At 47.3% G+C, this 18,368-nt stretch overlaps 1 protein-coding gene across 6 annotated transcripts in view; it reads left to right on the top strand.

The window, feature by feature from the left end:
* SLC23A2 (solute carrier family 23 member 2) overlaps positions 1 to 18,368 on the top strand; it is a 136,242-nt gene that overhangs the window by 107,734 nt on the left and 10,140 nt on the right. For all 6 annotated transcript variants that reach the window (XM_047852836.1, XM_047852839.1, XM_047852835.1 and 3 more), the window contains 5 exons: positions 6,597 to 6,717; positions 7,217 to 7,373; positions 11,430 to 11,577; positions 12,726 to 12,831; positions 18,110 to 18,239. In XM_047852836.1, coding sequence (XP_047708792.1) covers positions 6,597 to 6,717; positions 7,217 to 7,373; positions 11,430 to 11,577; positions 12,726 to 12,831; positions 18,110 to 18,239 — 662 coding nt within the window. The remainder of the gene's footprint in view (positions 1 to 6,596; positions 6,718 to 7,216; positions 7,374 to 11,429; positions 11,578 to 12,725; positions 12,832 to 18,109; positions 18,240 to 18,368) is intronic.

Genomic DNA, 18,368 nt, shown 5'->3' with positions numbered 1-18,368 from the left:
GGGAAATTGAAACTCATGATTGCTAATAATTTAGAACACGAGGACAAGAACAAACCAGTCACACAGAGCGGAGTTGTTCTTGAAAAAAACATACAATCTTCAAGGCAAAGTACATGAAGAGCTTATGTCTTTGAAACTAGAAAAACAGGATGAAAATGAGCCTAATGGAAGCAGGGGACCAAAAATTAATACAGATAGAAAAAATGTAAAACATAGAAGTGAAAAATTCAAATATTGGTTCTGTGGAAAAGAGCGTGTGGACACACTTCAGGCGAGGCTGATTGAGAAGAGGAGGGAGTGAGTGCACAAATAGAGGGATAAACCCTTAGGTCCAGGGAAGAAGAGTTCCAGCTGTGCTACCCGCCCCCAAACTTAAAAACAACAACAAATTAATAAAATGGGTGGTTTTCCAAAACGTGAAAACAAAAATGGACTCTTCCTCACCCTGAGCGCTAAATGTTGGGGTTCCCCAGAACCTGGTCCTTGGGCACTTCCCTGCCACGTGCCTTTCCCCAGGAAGACCTCATCTAGTGCACGGCCCCAGCAAGCCTGTGATGCTGCTGACTTCCATGTGAGCCTGCAGCCCATACCCCCGAACACCAGCCATGAGGGCCAAACCCTGGTTCGCACCCTCCAGTCACCGTTACACAGGACTCCTCAGACTTCAAAAGGAGATAGTGTCAATCGTTTGCTTCCTTCCTTGTCCCCAAACCCAGTCCCCCTCCTGTCATCCTGCTCTCAGGCAAGGCCACGACCACACACCCCGCTGATGGAGTCAGAAGCCCTACAGTTGTCCCTGATTCTTTGCTTCCCCTCAGCTCATGTACAAGCCATCTTTCTGCCTCCTCTCCAGCCTGTCACGCCACTGCCACTCCCCTGGACAAGCCTCACCTGTGGCCATGCTTCCAAACGTCTCCAGCTTCTCTCTTGCTCCCTCCCTGCTCATTCACAGCCCCGTGAAGTCCCTGGCCATTCTCCTCTCCTGTCTCTTCCTTTTGAAACTCCACTTGGACACAAGCAGGAATTCTGGAAGTTTGTAGGTCTTCTCGTCTATGTCTGAAACCTTCTCCGCTGTCCCTCATTCTGTTTACATCTCACACTAGGCACTTGGGGCCTTTCGCTGTTGGAATCTCCGACGTTTGGGGGTGGGAAATGATTGAATTATTTCACGGATGCTTTCCTTACTCCATTCTAGCTCTTCGCTTCCTGGAACCTGTAGAATGTTTGGACCTCCCAAATCCTTCCTCTGCTTTCCATTTCTCCAACTTTTTTCTCCATTCATGGGAAAATTCCTCAGCTGTATCTGTACATCCTTCTGCCAAGCTTTTCCTTTCTTCTGTCAGGTTTTTTAGTTTCCAGGCAGCTTCTCTTATCCTTGGGATGCCAGCTCTGTGAGGGCAAGACTTCAGCTCCATGCTGGTCACTGCAGCACCCCCAGGACCTGGCTCACCACCTGTCACAGAGCAGGTGTTTAGTAAGCACCTCGTAGTAAGGGCGGGGAGGACTGGGGGTTGTGAGTACATCCGTGACCATAAGTCAAGAATGCTATCAAAGGATTTTATCCCTAAAAAAAGTTCTGGGCTCCAATAGTTAGTATATTATATTTCAAGGAAGAGAGAATTCCTGCACCGGTTAAGTGGTTCTGGCAGTTAAAGAAATGGGAAACTTCCCAACCAAGTTGATCTCCGTGGCGGATCCTGACAGAGCTAATACAAAAGGGAGAGCCCAGACCTACGTCTTCCTCCCCAGAGTTGTGTAAAGCCCCAGGCTGAGTTCAGGTATGTTTAGGCAGTAGTATGCTAAAGCCCAGCGTCTTGCTCTACTGCAGGTCTCCTTGTGATCTTTTAAAATGCAAGTGTGCAGGGGCGTCTGGGTGGCTCAGTCGGTTGAGCGTCCGACTTCGGCTCGGGTCATGGTCTCGCGGTTCATGAGTTCGAGCCCCGCGTCGGGCTCTGTGCTGACAGCTCAGAGCCTGGAGCCTGCTTCGGATTCTGTGTCTCCCTCTCTGTGCCCCTCCCCTGCTCATGCTCTGTCTCTCTCTCTCTCTGTCTCTCTCTGTCAAAAATAAATAAACATTAAAAAAAAATTTTTTAAATGCAAGTGTGCAGAAGAAGCTTTTTGGAAAGTCTTATTATCCAGCTCTGCGCACACTATTTTTTTTAGTGCCATATCTATTAACATATCTTGGAAGAATGCTCTTTGGAACATGGCTTGGGAAAATGCTGTTCCGGATAATAATAACAAAAATCCAACACATTAGGTGTGTCATTTTAGGAATTTAAGGATGATTAAATATTAGAATTTATTAATAAAATTCATTATGGGCCCATGGTGGATTTAATTCACAAAAGCCAGGGTGACCAAAAGAAAAATCACTTGGGGTGCCTGGGTGGCTCAGTCAGTTAAGTCACTGACTCTTGGTTTTGGCTCTGGTCCTGATCTCACAGTTCCTAAGTTTGAGCCCCACATTGGGCTCTGCACTGAGCAGTGTGGAGTCTGCTTGGGATGCTCTCTGTTCCTCCCCTCTTTCCCAAAATAAATAAACTTTTAGAAAATAAGTGAAAAGCCCACTGAAACTAAATTATAAATGACATCTGGGAAAATATTTACAACAAATTCCATTAAAAAGGCTAATGCCCTTAATGAATACTTTCACTAACTGAAGTAGAGAGTCCTGGTGGAACAATGGAGGAAGGAGAAGATGTGAGCACCCATTTAACCAAAATGGGAAGTACAGATCACTAATTAGTGCACAGAAAGGCTTACCCTCCCCAGTTATTAACATGCATATGCACAGGGATTCTGTTAACAGAATGGGGTAGTGGTAGTGGATCAGAGTGTACTGACTTGGGTTCCTAAGTCAGCCAAGAGAGGCACAGTTAGATTCTCAAGGGGGAGGGTAAATGGAGGGACACATAGGTCCTGGAAGGGAGCCATTTGTCTTTGCGAAAACATTGTTTTGATTACTTATATACAGTTTCAAACCTATTCAAAAATAGAATAGTGTAATGAACACCCCAGTACCAAATACTTAAGAGAAGTCTCATTTTCTCTCTACCCCCAAAATACATTAAAATTCTAGTCATTTGAAGTTTAACAGTAATTAAACAGGGAAATCTAAAGTAAAATAATAGTTCCTGCCATCCATCCAACTGCCACCCCTCAAAAACATCTCATGAATAACTAGTAAAAAGTTAGTATTTATCCTATATGTGTAAATACAAACGTATACACATTTACAGCTTCACCATTATAATTTGTTTTTCACCCTGACAATTTGTTGGGCTCATCTCTCTAAGACCGCGTGTTTAGATCTACTTCGTTCTTTGTAAAATTGCACAGTGTTAAATAGTATGAAATACAGAATTTATTCAGCCATTCCCAATCGATACTCATGGTTGTTTAAGATATTTGCTGTTGCAAACAATACTGAAATTCATACTCTTAGGTAGTGTAAGGAATGAATATTAAAATAATTGATGATAGTTTTTTAAATTGATGAAATTGGTAGGGACTTAAACGTATAAGACCTTGTGGGACACCTGGGTGGCTCAGTTGGTTGAGCATCTGACTGTTCAGGTCAGGTCATGATCTCAGTTTGTGGCTTTGAGCCCTGCATCTGGCTCTGTGCTGACCGTTTGTTTGCTCAGGCTCTGCTCAGAGCCTGGAGACTGCTTCGGATTCTGTGTCTCCTTCTCTCTCTGCCCCTCCCCCGCTCACACTGTGTCTCACTCTAAAATAAAAACACGCTGTGTTTCTCTAAAATAAATAAATATTTAAAAAAAATTTTTAAATAAAAAGTATAAGATCTTGTATTTCAGTGAGTAGCAAATAGGCATTTTTGGTCTCTGGGTGGGATTATAAACTCTGCTAACTTTTATGTATTTGGCAGTTTGCATCAGAAGCTTTTTAGGGGCTCTTGTGTGGCTCAGGCAGTTAAGCGTCTGACTCTTGATTGCAGCTGGGGTCATGATCTCACAGTTCGTGAATTCAAGCCCCGCGTCAGGTTCCACGCCACTCTCCCCTGCTCGCTCGCTCGCTCACTCTCTCTGGCGCGCGCACACGCTGTCTCTGTGTCTCTCAAATAAACTTTATTGTTTTTTTTTAAAGAAACTTTTTAATAAGATACTTACTATTTGACAGCTCCGTGTTAGTCCTAGGAACTTGCCCTAAGGAGATGTGCAGACAGGTGCCAGGGAGGGGTGATCTGTCACGGTTGTTTCTGTTGCTCCCAACATCATACCATATGGAAATTGTTTACCAAGATGTGTGTCCATAAGATGGAATAATAAGTAGCCACTAAGGTGCTGTTGCCGATTTCCTTCCTGTTGAGGTCGTGGCGTTCGTAGGGGCTACGAGTTAGTTGGAAAGTACGTTGTGAAGTATGATTCTAGTTCAGGTCAGATGATGACCTATTTGTGTTCCAAGGGTAGGCAGTCTTGTGTCTCTCTCTAACCCCAGTGCCCTGGACCCAGTGATGCCCTGTAAATATCCAGGGAATGGAAGCTGTTTAGAATCTAGACCAGAATGTTACATAGTTGTTACCTGGGGTGGGATGAACAGTGATCTTCAGGCTTTTGCCTTTTTGCTTATCTGCCTTTTATAACTTTCCTTGCATAATGTTTGTAAGGTAAAAAGAAAGGTCAGCAAGCCAGTGGGTGGATAGAACCCTGGCCTGAAGACCTGCGGCTCATCTTTTCCCCTTCTCTGCTTCGCCAAGATACGTGAGCTTGGGCACGTCTCCCACCTCTGAGCCTCTGCTGCTGCCTTACTGCTGTGGGTGGGACTGCCTGCCCTGTCTGCCCCACAGGCGTATTTGAGGATAAACGTAAATTAGAAGGGTGTGGGTTTTACAGAGTCAACAAAAAGTGGAGTGTTCATCTGCTTGGTCCACTTACTTCCATGTGCCCTGCCAGATTTGGCCTGAGATGGGCGTCCTTCCTGGAATTCGCCAGGGGTCCTCTGTCCCCTCGTAAGCATGCTTTAAAAAGTGAACACTACGTGCAGGTGATAACAGCCAAGCGGGGTGTTGCCTGAAATAATGATGATAATAGACTTGGGGCTTTTTGGAATCTCATAGTGTTCACTTCGAAATAAGTCAGCATTCTTTTGAATGTGAAAAATTTTATGTTGATCTAAGTTTAGAGTAAGCCAGTTTCAGTACTCCTCATTACCATATCATTTTTTGTTGTTGTTAAACTTCACCGTCCCCTCTCCCCCAGAGAATTGGAATAACTTGGGCACTGTGTATATTTCCAACCTTGGACTGGTACCGGCTCGGTGACTTTGTTTGGGCTGAGACCCCCATGTCCTGGTGAGCAAGCACCTGGGTAAGTGGGAGAGGTAGGGGTGCGGCACAGGCCTGTTCTCCAGCTGGCTGCAGACCATGCGCCTTGTTAGGAACATGACCGTGAAGCTGCACTTGACCGGCTGTCAGCAGAGCTGATGATTCCATCTCCAGAATTGGAGCTGTGCCCAGGAACAATTAAGCTGAGCTTTGACTGAGAACCCACTCTTGTGCCAACTCTCCCTCGGGTTATAAGTGAAAGAGTGCGTCCCTGTGGGTGACGAAACCCATTGTTGTACGCTCCTTCATTGTGTCAGCGGTGGGAAGCCATCCCACACCTGCCACGTTTGTAGCAGACGGATGAGGACGTGTTGGGTCCTGCCGCAGGGGAGTCAGCTGATGGTGCTGCCTCCTGTGGTCCTCACTGCAGCTCGGTCAGGAGTGTGGGGCTTAAGGTAGAGAGACTTCTGAGCACACCCCAGCATCCCTGCCCTTATGGCAAAGTATTGCGACAAAGCAGTTCAGAGCCCAGGCTGTAGAGCTAGACCTCCTGCCCCGCCTCCTCCCACCCTGCAAACTCTGGCTGCATGATCTTGGACTGCTGGCTCTGTCTGGGAAGTGGACTGTCCTCGAAGCCACCACTGCAGAAGGCTGAGATGATGGGCAGGATGACCTTCACGTAACGCCTGACACAGACCTCTTGGGAGCATTGTTATTAATATTGAAATCTGTATGCAGCCTTCTTAAATATTGGAGTTTTTGCTTTTTAAAAGCAGTTTATGCTCTTGACACGTGAATCAAAAAATACAGAAAAGTAGAAAAAAGGTCTCAAAACATATTGCCACCTGTGGTCAGTCCCTGTGAGCATCTTGGACCCTGTCCTCCTTACCTGTGTGCACGCCTGCGTGTGTGTATGTGCATGTGCAGCACTTGCTTGTTTTTTCAGTTCTTAGTTGTGATTTTAGTGTACGTTGTGTTGCAGGTGGTATCTTTTTTCCCTTACGCGGTGTGAGCATTTGGCAGGAGAGTGCGCATTCTTTGGGTTTTCTTGTTCTCCAAGGAAAAGTTAGCCCAAGTATTTATATGGCAATTTTATTTAGTATCAAGAAATGCTAAGAACTAATATTTTTTCAAAAATCGCATTTCCAAAAGCTATGATTTCCCAAAGAACAGTTAAGAGGACTAGCAGCTTTGTAGAGAAATCAACTCAACACACATGGTTAGTTTTGCCCTTGCAGCTCTGAGTATTATTTTAAAACACAGACATACAACCTTTAACCTAATTTATTTTCTCTCTCTCTCTCGTCAGGACAATTTTCCTAGTATTACTGTTTTCGCAGTATGCCAGGAACGTGAAGTTTCCTCTCCCAATTTACAAATCCAAGAAAGGATGGACTGCATACAAGTTACAGCTTTTCAAAATGTTCCCTGTGAGTAGTCGCTTTCTTTTTTTCCCTTGACAGTATTGCCTTTGTTTATGTGAAAGGAAGTTTTAAGCTGGTCTTTCTGGGGGAACTATGGGTGGCGACATCAGGGTACTAAGGACCACCAAATCGGCATGGACTTGAGTTTAACAGCAGTAGAAGGTTCTGAATCTGCAGTCCTTTCAGGCACGTGCAGGAGGACACGGTTCTTGAGACGGAGGGCGATCTGTGTTCCTGTGGCTTCTTCAAGCACATTGTCCATTACTCTTATTTTCTAGCCAGACTTGGGGTTAAAATAACTCTTTCCTACATAAAAGTGCTCTCTCTGAATGAGATTCCACTCAAGTAATAGGCTTCCAGCAGATCTGTGACGTGTTTTTTCTGCCAAGTATGGATGATGGTGGAAGCTGTGGGGTCTGATACTCAGCCTCTAGGAACGTGTGTGTTTTGCCAGCATCCACCACCTCTGTTGGCCTCATGGAGCTTTTCCCTTGGACCACTTTAGATCATCCTGGCCATCCTCGTGTCCTGGCTGCTGTGCTTCATCTTCACAGTGACAGATGTCTTCCCTCCTGACAGCACAAAGTATGGCTTCTACGCTCGAACGGATGCCAGGCAGGGCGTGCTTCTGGTAGCCCCGTGGTTTAAGGTCCCGTACCCGTGTAAGTATTCTGGTGCCAGGGGGACAGCAGGTCAGGAGCTCACGAGGGTCCCACTTAGAGGAGCTGGGAGATGGCAGGAGGCTCTGCAGTTTGAAAAGCCTTCTTTGTCCTAGGAGGTCCCACGAAGGGCTTACTGGTAGGAGGCTTTGACAGTGAAAGGTGGGAGGCGCTGTCCCCAGAGGCTGTAGTTAGCACACACAGACTAACCAGCTCCCTTCTCAGATTATCTAGTCCTTTTGGTTCCACTGGGATGTAATCCTGGACAAGGGGTCTCTTGCCAGGTTTGAAGAAGGCAAGTATCAAGCTGCATAGTAACTAAGCCACCAAAACTGAGCAGAAGGGGCCTGAAGATTAGCAAGCCGACTGCTCGAGCATGATGGGATTTGTGTAATCTTTTAATGGGTAGCTATAATCTTTGTTTTTTATTTGGTCACAGCTGTCAGAAGTAAACTGATATTCACCAGTGGGTGGAAGATGGGTCTTAAGTTATAATTTAAGTGTTGGGTAACTCTTGGCAAGGTGGTGTGGCGGGGGGTACAGTCCCAAGCTGAGGTGTCCCTTGGATGTACACATAATACTTTCTAGGCCCCAGTCCCCAAAATGACTTGTGTGAGTCCAGTGGTTATTAACGCTTGGTTGTTCCATGGTAAAGACTCTGTTCCTGGCATTTGGACATTTTAATTAGAACCCAAACCTGACCTAGGTGGGGTTGTGCTGATTTATTCCCCGGTTTAGCAGTCACATCTTCACATCTTATGATGATATGGAGAAAAAGCAGGAAAAGCCGAGAATATTAAGGTTGGGTGAAACAAAACTGTTCCAAGCATGTTAAATGGAAGTGATTTTGGTTGTTGTTCCTTGTATGGTTGACAAAATTTATACTTGACAAAATTTACTCTTTCTAAAGTTACCATCTGGGGGCGCCTGAGGGACTCAGGTGGCTAAGCAGCTGACTTGATTTCAGCTCAGGTCATGATCTCATAGTTTTTGAGTTCAGAGACCTGAGTTGGGCTCTGTGCTGACAGTGTGGAGCCTGCGTGAGATCCTCCCTCCTTCCCTCCCTCCCTCTACCCCTCTCGGGCTTGCTCTCTTTCTCAAAAATAAAAAACATTTAAAATAACTTCCTCACCAGATCATATGTATTTCTGTATACCTGCCCCCCCCCCCCCAAAAAGAATAAATGCGTGGTTTGTAAACATATAATTTGAGATAAAATGAGATGAAATCGGTAAGGCAGCCAGGAGGGGGCCTGGCGTGTGCAGGGAGGAGGAGGAGGTACGGAGGGCGAGGGGGGTCAGGAGGAAGCGCCACAGCACACGCTGGCCGGACTTCTCTGGGGTTCAGGCTGTTCGCCGGATGAGCACGGTTTAGGAGGGCCGGGCGGGCCGTTGGGGAGCAGCAGCTGCGCATGTGCTGAGAGTCCGAAGCGCTTTCCCCGGGGTCTCCCAGGGCCCCTGTGTGAGGAGGGCGGTGGGGCCCCTGGTGCGGTGACGCGGCAGGGCCTCTTGGCGGCAGCGCTTCGGGGCCGAGCGGCTCTGCTGCCGCAGCTCCCCGGGTAAAAAGCCGCCCCCAGAGAGCCGCAGTCTGACAGTTTGGCTTAACCTGGAGGCAGGTTTTCAGGTATCTAGAGCGGTGGTCCTGAGTCTCTAGTTTGATGACAGTTACCTGAATTGGTTGGCAAAATGCGATTTGGGGCCCAAAATGTCAACAGTGCTGCGGTGGAGAAACTCTGCTGTAAAGTAACCACATGGGTGTTGTTAGGTGTTGTAGTTGAAAGGAGACATGAGATGACAGTTAAGACTGAAAGCTGGAAAACAGCAACATGTATACACAGACCTGCTTCCCGCGCAGGCACGCACATGGTTGACTCTTGAACAACAGGCGGGGGTGTGGGGAGGTTGGGGCACCCCACCCCCACAGTCGGAAAATCACATACAACTTTTTTCCCTAAAACTTAACTACTAAGAGCCTACTGTGACGGGAAGCCTTACTAATAACATAAACAGTTAACACATATTTTGTATGTTACATGTTTTTATATATTCTTACAAAAAAGTAAGCTAGAGAAAAGAAAATGTTATTCAAGTCATAAGAGAAAATACATTTACATTACTGCATTTTTTTGGGGAAAAAACAAATAAGTGGACTAGTGCATTTATTTTTATTTTTTTATGTTTGTTTATTTTTGAGAGAGGGAGAGAGAGAGAGAGAGAGAGAGAGAGAGAGAGAGAGAGAGAATCCAAAGCAGACTCCGAGGTGTCAGCACAGAGCCTGACTCGGGGCTTTAACTCACCAACGGTGACATCATGACCTGAGCCAGTCAGATGCTTAACCAACTGAGCCACCCAGGTGCCCTGGACTAGTGCATTTACACACACACACACACACACACACACACACACACGTATTTATATATATATTTATATGGAAAAAGGGTCAAAAATTTAGAAGATTGCAAATTTAAAATGTTGAAGTAGATGGAATAAAGATTTTGAAAATCGAAGGACTGCAGGCAAAAGGGAAAAAAGTAAGAAAATAGTAATGAGACTAAGAAAATAAAAGGCAATTTCTGAAGAAATAGTAAATGGCAAAATAAGGATCCCTTCCCCCCCAAATCAGGACACTAAAAACCACAATGCTGTGTCAGTAACATGGTAACTATAAGATTATTTAGAAAATACAAAATGTTGCTGGATAGAGACACTGCTCCAAACCTACCTGGAGATGCGTGTTGACCAAGCATGCCCCTGTCTGCTCCCAGGCGGGAGCAGTTCCGCCCTTATACACTCCAGACATACTCTGCACACCTTACTTCACGTGTCTTCTTTATCCTCCCAAACCCGAGGTCACTCCTGTTACAAAACCCAGGCCCTGTGGTGTTGCTCGTCCAGCCTCTCCCAGGCCCGCCTTCCCCACACTGCACTCCATTCTGCAGAGCACCAGCCCATTCCTGCACACCCTCCCCAGAGCCTCTGGACAAGAGCCCAGCCTCTTCCTAACCTGTCCTTGTGACCGGTGTAGGTCACCTGTGTTTGAAGTCTGTTTTACAGTTTTAGGTCTTTCAGTGTCCAGACCCCCCAACTACTGTTGGTCTTGAACAAGACCATTTAATGCATCTTTCTTTGTTACTGTGCTTTCCTACTTAGTGACTGCACTATAATGGTTCAGAGAAAGAAAGCACATTATCAAAGTCTCTTCTTTTTAAAAGTAAAAGTTTCTCATGATATTTTTATTAAATAAGACCCATGGTTTGTTTTCTTTCTTTCCCCTCCCCTCCCCTCCCTCCCCTCCCCTCCTCTCCTCTCTCCTGTCAGCCCAGAGCCAGACATGGGGCTCATACTCACAAAACCGTGAGATCTTGACCTGAGCTGAAATCAAGAGACACTTAATCGACTGAGCCACCAGGCGCCCCAAGATCCATGCCTTTCAGTATCCAAATAACATAAAAAAAAAAAAACTAATGTAGAATTAACTAAATCCAGATACTCAAAATCAAGTCACCTGGGGACTTAATCTTTGCTTTCTTAAAGGAAACTATTTAATTTTCTATAACACGGTTTACTTTAAAAAGTGCTGATCTTACATTGGAGGGCTGACTGCATCTTGTGCCATGCTTTACTGCTGGGATTTAAATTTAACTGGTGACCTTTCACTGCTTTTTCACTTAATGTCACCTCCTGGGCAAGATCACCTACTTGCTTTGCACAGTAGGGTTAAAAATCCTCTTCATACAAATTTCCTATCCTGTCGGGAATTCCTATCCAACAGGCTGTGTAATTTAGTAGACAGAGAGTGTGGCTTTGAAGCAGGAAGAGAAGCACTTCCCTCTTCTTTCTTGTAGCCAAACGCTTTACTTTTAATAAAGATGCAGAGCAGACCAATTCTGGTTATGGTCCTCTTCATCCAACTCAGGAACTGTCTCCAGGCATGTAGTGCATTGATGAATAACATTTAAAAATAAACACATCTTTTTCCATGAGCCTCAAAACCTGAGTGTGTCGTGTAGAGTCCTCTGATGTCCTGATCACTTTTGCCTGCTCCGTTTTCCTTCCGCAGTTCAGTGGGGACTGCCCACCGTCTCCGCGGCTGGTGTCATCGGCATGCTCAGCGCCGTCGTTGCCAGTATTATCGAGTCTATTGGGGACTATTACGCCTGTGCAAGGCTGTCCTGTGCCCCGCCACCTCCCATCCATGCGATAAACAGGTACGTTCCTGAGAAACTTGAGTTCTTCCTTGGGCCCCGTACCTCCTTACTTGGCTCTTTGGTTAATCATGGAGAAGACTTTCCAAGACTTTCAGCGTGGAAGCAGCTGAGCATCAGGGCTCTTTGTTGGTTGTTTGTCTTTGGACAAGTCCCTGCCCCCATTTTGCTCTCCTTTTCCTCATCTGTAGCATGGAGCGCAGTCCCCACCCTTCCTTCCTCAGTGATGGTCACGAAAGATGCTCTTTCTGAGACCGTGCCAGACCCTAAACTCACCAGAACAGAGGCGAGACACTGCCATTGTTCTTTGCTTGATTTGGGGTCAGGGTTGTATGTCCTTTTTGATTTCTTGTTTTCCTTACTGTTCTTAAGGGTAAATACTGTGTCATCTGTTCACAATTACAATTCCTAGAGAGACCAGAAGAGCAGGAATAGGTGAAATCTGCAGTACCTAGAGACTTATGGGCAGGGGGGTTTATCCTCTCAGCATACCTGGTCTTCACGTTCTGGAAGCTAGGAGCGAATTGGACCCTGAAGGGTTGCAGAAAAGAGCACAGAAGACCCCCTTGCCCAACTAGCTGTTGCCCTTCCAGAAGGGATTATGTGTGATGAGATCCATTGGGCTGGTGTCAGCATGTTTTGCTTTGGTTCTGTTAGCATTCATAGTCTTGGTTCTTATAGCTTTCTCCCACGGGTGTTGCATATGATTGAGCTACTTATATATTGATTCTTTAAAAAGTTCTAGTGTGACACAATTACAGAGCATTTCCTTCCTGATGAAACTATGTATTAATAGTAAAGGAATCAAATCAGTGGACAGCCCATACTTGTCTCAGATCCCAACAAATGGCTCTGTTTTCTGGCTAAAAGCCTTTCATTTGGAATGATTTTTAAACACCTGTGTCTAATGTGTGGCTCACAGAAGTGCTTCTCACAGTTGAGTGAGCATGGGGGGTCCTGTTAAAATGCAGGTTCTACTTGAGCAGGTCTGGGAGGCAGGTCTGAGACTCTGCCCTTCTGACCCTTCCCAGGAGTGCGGAGGCTCCCCACCTGTGCACACCGCCTTTGGATTATAGCCACTTGGAGAGTATTCCAGAGTGTTTCCCGCATTGAATGAATGTTTCTCTTTCCCCCATTCCTTTACGTTTTAGGGGGATTTTCGTGGAGGGTCTCTCCTGTGTTCTCGATGGCATATTTGGTACTGGGAATGGCTCTACTTCGTCCAGTCCCAACATTGGAGTTTTGGGAATTACTAAGGTACAGATATTTTACTAATTAAATGGTTGGGCCTCTGGTGTTGATCCATTTCATCATTTGGTCTAACCACTGTGAATTCCAAAAGGAAGGCTTCTGATTCTGAGATCATCTTCCCACCCTGCTCCCCAATCTTTTTCTCATTGATAGGTTTCTGAAATGCTGATGGAGGTCTCCCTCCCTTGGCTGCCCCGGTAGCCAGGCACTCAGTGTTACCATTCCCTCGTGCATTCTACAAATACTAAGTCCCAACCCTGTGCCAGGCTATTGTTCTAGACACTTGGAATGCGTCAGTGAATGAAAAAAAACCCCGTTGTCAGAGTTTACATTCTAGAGAGGGGAAGATCAACAATAAACAGTAAGCATAGTTAGTATGAGAAAAACCTGGGGCAGGATGGGGGTATCGGCAGTGAAGGGGAGTAAGTCAGGCTCAGCCTCACCTGAGATGACCCTGAGCAAGCACCTGAACAGGGCAGTGGAGGGAGTGATGGAGATGGATGTTCAGGCCAGGGACGCGGCCAGGGTGAAGCCCTATTGTGAGAGCAGGCCCTCATGCTGCTGATCAGCAAGGAGGCCAGTGGGGCAGGAGCAGAGTACGGGGTGGTGAGAGCAGTTGACGCTGTCTAGCAGTAACAGGACGAAGTCACACAAGCCCCGTAAGCTGCCAGAGACAGGAGAAGGGGGTGCCCTGGGCTTGGCTCTGTCAGGGTATTTTTTAAGGCTCACTTGCCCTGTTACGAAGAGAGTGGACTTTGGGGTCAGGGGAGGAGGTGGAAATAGGAGACAGCACTAGTTCTAAATGTGAGATGATGCCAGTCCTTAGAGGAAAAAAATCAGCCTTACAGTAAAGAATTAATGTGATTTTCAAACCACAGCGCCAGAGTCCTTCTCTTTCAGATGAAATCTGATGCGGAGTTAGTGGATTTGACAAGCTACAGCAAGTCTCCAGGCTGAGCAGGGCCTGGGTCCGGAGTCCGACTCACCCCTCCAAATAGACACGTGACCAGGGGCTGCCCCACCCCACAATCCGGCCTCTGTAAGGAGCCTGCTCCTAGGCCTTCCAAATTTATTGCTAAGTTCTGCATCCCAGCTGCCCTGGGCCAGAGTGCGTCGTCTGTCAGGCTGGAACGGGCCTGCGCCCTGGCTGCTGTACTCTGGACAGCTAGAGACAGTTAGGACCTGCTCACCATCTGGGATGGCCTGTGTGGGCCACAGGTCCCCCTCACCTGAGCCCTCTATCCTGAGAATTTAGGGGTGAGCTGCAGCCTTCTAGAGCTATCTGACCTCTGTAAAATTAGAAACCCATCCCCCACCCCCTGGAGGATTCTATAACCAGATAAAAAGAAACCAGACACTAAGTTTGGTTAATCTTGACTACAAATCCAGGTGAGCGGGAGCACACAGTGCACACCTGACCTGTTCATTTTCCTGTAAGTGGGCAGGACCATCACAGAGCTCGGGCTCGGGGCTGCACATAGCCCTGCCTGCTACTCCTCACAGGCTGTGCTGGGTCCTGTCACTGCCCATGGTAGAAGCAGGTGCCGACCACACAGAGCTAAGGGCCCTTTAACCAGTTTGCTGCCGTGGCCCAGTAGACCGGTAACTAATCTGAAATATCATAGTAGTAAAATTGTTACAGATGGAGGGACTCCTAGGGCAAAGCGGTTTAACAAGCCAGCTCCCTTTCTGCACCCCTTTAGAACGAGCCTCACAAAACTTAACCCGGGTCACTGTAGGGAGTAGGTGGTGGTGCTCATTGAGGCTCCCTTCTGAAATGCGACTGAGGTGGTTTGGGGAGTAATTTCTTTATTACAGTTTGAATGGTGCCAGCTTATTCTGAAAAGGCAACCTGCCAGCACTTTTTAATGAGCTAATTGATCTTTCTGAATCCTGTTGGATTAGTATCCCCGGGCAAGGGCGGCATCCGTTCAGGGGCCTGGAATTGGTTTTCATTGCTGACTTCACTAGAGGGATAATTGAGCTGTCTGCACAGCTGCATTGGGGTGGGAAATGGGACTTGGAGCAGATATTTCTTTTTGGCCCCAGCCATACAGCTGATGGAAGGTCCCTGTTCCAGAAGAAAGGCACGAGCTGGAGGCTGTGTTCTCATCCAGCTGAAGGACTTGGGACAAGTCCCTTTTCTGAGAACTCTCAGCTCTGAAATCCTACAATTCTAGATCAAGATCTGTGCTGTCCAGTTTAATAGTAGCTCCATGTGGCTCTTTAAAGTTAGTTGAAATAAGAAATTCAGTTCCTCAGTTGCACTAGCCACATTTCAGGGGCTCAGCAGTCACGTGTGTCTAGTGGCTGTCAGTGGGCAGCACCGATACAGGACATTTCCATCCTTGTGGAAAGTTCTAAGGGACAGCAGTGGTGTGGGCCATTGTGTGAGACTACCGTGGCCTACAGAAAGAGGGTGAACTCTGGTTCTTCCAAAGGATCTGTCTCCCATTTCCTGGCAGCTCTGACATTTGTTATCCTTTATCCAGTTATGACAGTCCCTGTACATGGTAGTTCTAACCTATTTGATTAGGAGTTGAGGATGCCAGCTACCCTGTTGTGTTCAGAAGCCCTTGGGTTGGATTCCACGTACTTCTCTGCTCAGTGTGTTCCAGTGTCTGTCCCACAAAGAGAGATGGCGTATTGGGGTGGGGAGGTGACTATTTTGGATTCCAGCCCTGGTCCCATCACTTTCTCGCAGTGTGACCGTGGACAGTTTACATCACCTCCCTGAGTCTCCATGCCCTTGTCTACGAAGCCAGGCGTTGCAATTAATAAATTGATGTAATGCACTTAGCGCAGTCTGGCACAGTGTAGATGCACAGTAAGCACCAGCTAGCGTCCTTGATATTTAGCCCTAAGTTTGCTTCTAGGGACAGAATAAATACTACCTCTCCTGACAGTGCAGTCTCTTTGGAGGTGTCCAGAGGAAGGTCATTTCTCCTGTGCTGCATTCCAGACTGTCGAAGACTGGAAATCCAGAAATGCAGTGTCAATATTTTGATGGCCCTAGAGGCACAGAGTTCAAGAAAGAAGTCAGAACTGAGGCAGGGAAGAGATTCCAGGGAGCCAGCAGCAGGGAAGGAGAGGCAAAAGGCTCCATGTACACCGCACCTTGAGGACAGGGATTAGGGCTGTGTTTCTGGTGTTTCAACCAGAAGTGTGTAATAGGCATCAGTTAGTAGTCATTGAACAGGAGAATGGCTTAGCTGCTGCCCGTTTGTTTGTTTGCTTGTTTTTGAGTATCTAAGGCAGATCAGCCTTCCATGTACGGTCTTCATATAGGATTTATTCTTTCAAGCAAGGCCGGCCTTGCCCTCCCCCTTGCACATCTGATCCCCTCTGCACAGGTGGCTCCCTGTACCTGGATGCTCTTCCTCCAGGGAACTCTCACTCATCCCTCCCCAGCTCTTCAGAGCTCTTCCTCCCTGCCGGGTGCCCACACAGCATAACCATTGCAGCCGTACAATTATTTGATCGTAAGTTTGTGGCTTGCTCGTCTTTGTATTCCCCTCCCCCCCCTCCAGTCTAACAAGTGCTGGTCACATAGTAGATTCCTAAAAACGTTTGCTGAAAAACAGCAGGCTCCCCTATCATGTAATGCAGCCAAACAGAAGTCATTTTTGCTCGATTCTCCAGTTGGCGTACCCTTTTTCACTGCCTGCCTGCCCTGATGACATGTGGGGGGAGCGGTAGATTCTGACGGCAGAGCCTGGGCTCCAGGGTCCGCTGTGCCTGCTTATAGCCGGACAGCCAGCCATCCCTTCGTTGGCTCAGTAAGATTCTACGCTGATTCTTAATCACCTGACTTTTGGGCCCTGTTGGAAGCTCCAGACCAGCACCACCCAGCAGAGCATTGTGCAGTGTGGGACGTTCTAGGCACACCTGTGCCATTCTGTGTGGGATCTGCCAGCCGTACGTTCCCGTTGAGCACTTGAAATAGTGGCTGGTGCAACTGAGGGACTAAATCTGAAATTCCATTTCATTTTAGTTTAGCAGCCATCTCCTCACTGTAAGTCATCCTTCTGGAACCTCTTTTATCAATTTATGTCCTCAAGGTATTTTCCTGGGAAAGGCAGCACACAGTGCAGGATTCTGGAGCCTGGTGCTGGCTCCACATCCCACTTCTGCCCAGGCAGAAGTTTCTAGAAGGCAGAGATCAGGTCGAACAGATAGAGAGGAGACCATGTGGGAAATATTATAATGGTTCTGCAGAGACCCAGTGTGGGGGGGCAGACCTTTGGCATCAAGGAAGGCTTTTAAGAGGAGGTGGCATTTGGTAGTGTTTTGAAGGATGTGTCTAGAACCGGCCAGAAGGGGGATGTGGGAAAGAGTGTCCAGGTAGACAGGCCTGGGGATGCCTGAGAAAGGGGTTTTATTTCCCAAACACCAGAAGATTAAAGGGGGGAGGCGCTGACCTCGCGAATCACTGTGTGAGAAAGGTCATTCTGCACAGCGGACAGGACAGATAGGTAGAGGAAAGGCTGAGGCCACAAGCCCAAGTGGGAGGCTGTCCTGTAGCCTCATGCTGGTCAGGCACTGTTCAAACTGTTTTACACCTTGTCTCATTTAACCCTTAAAACAAAAGCTCGTGGTGTGTCATTCTAAAACGAGGATCCTGCCACCCAAAGAAGCCAAGTGGCTTGCCCTGGTTCCCCGGTTGGAGTGGAGTGGGGTACAGACCAGGCGAGGGGCTGAGAATCCACACTCCTTGGCCTCTAGGCCGTGTCACCTCTCACAGGGAAGGAGAGGAGGAGGGGAGGAGGTTCCAGAAATATTTGGGACTCTTGTCTGATTCAAGGTGTGGGGAAGATGGAGACAAGTGAATTGCTTTTGGGTGGGGTAACTTGATAAAGGGTAATTCCAAGAACCTGGAAGAGAAAAGCAGGAATAAGCCTAGTTTTTGTATTTGACGTTAGAAGGTCACCCTGGCCCTTGACTGTAATGGTATTTGAAAGCCCAGACCTGAGAGCAGGAGCAGGTCTACCCTGAAGTGACATCACCCAGGGAACAGGGAGCAAAGGCTGGGCCCTGGTGCCACCTTCTTCCAGGGGAGGGGAGGGAAGGAGGAAGAGGAAGAGGGGAGTTGGTGGTAATCTCTTTACTCTGGGTGTCTTTAGAGGGAGGAATTGTGTCCTGAGAGCCATCCTCCTTGTAAAATGAGACATCTCTCTTAACCGAAAGTTTTGTAGTTTGGGGCTTCTGTCACATTTGCCCCTGAGGGGCCTGCGTGGAAATTTGTGCAGAACTGGCAGTGAATGCCTTCTGGTGTGTTCTTCAGGTCGGCAGTCGGCGGGTGATTCAGTACGGTGCAGCCCTCATGCTGGCTCTTGGCATGATCGGGAAGTTCAGCGCCCTCTTCGCCTCCCTCCCGGATCCGGTGCTTGGCGCCCTCTTCTGTACTCTCTTCGGTAAAATCCCATTTCCTTGAGAGCCTGTCTCCTCTCCTCCCTTTCACATTTGCTCAGGAATCCCTTTAGTAAGATGGGAGGTAATAATTAATACGTTTCCATTTAAAAGTACACAGGGAATACCCCTTC

This window comes from Prionailurus viverrinus, chromosome A3 (genome assembly GCF_022837055.1).
Source record: "Prionailurus viverrinus isolate Anna chromosome A3, UM_Priviv_1.0, whole genome shotgun sequence".
In the NCBI taxonomy this organism is placed as follows: Eukaryota; Metazoa; Chordata; class Mammalia; order Carnivora; family Felidae; genus Prionailurus; species Prionailurus viverrinus.
The sequence above is the reverse complement of the archived record's forward strand: the minus strand, read 5'-3'. Positions and strand labels throughout refer to the sequence as shown.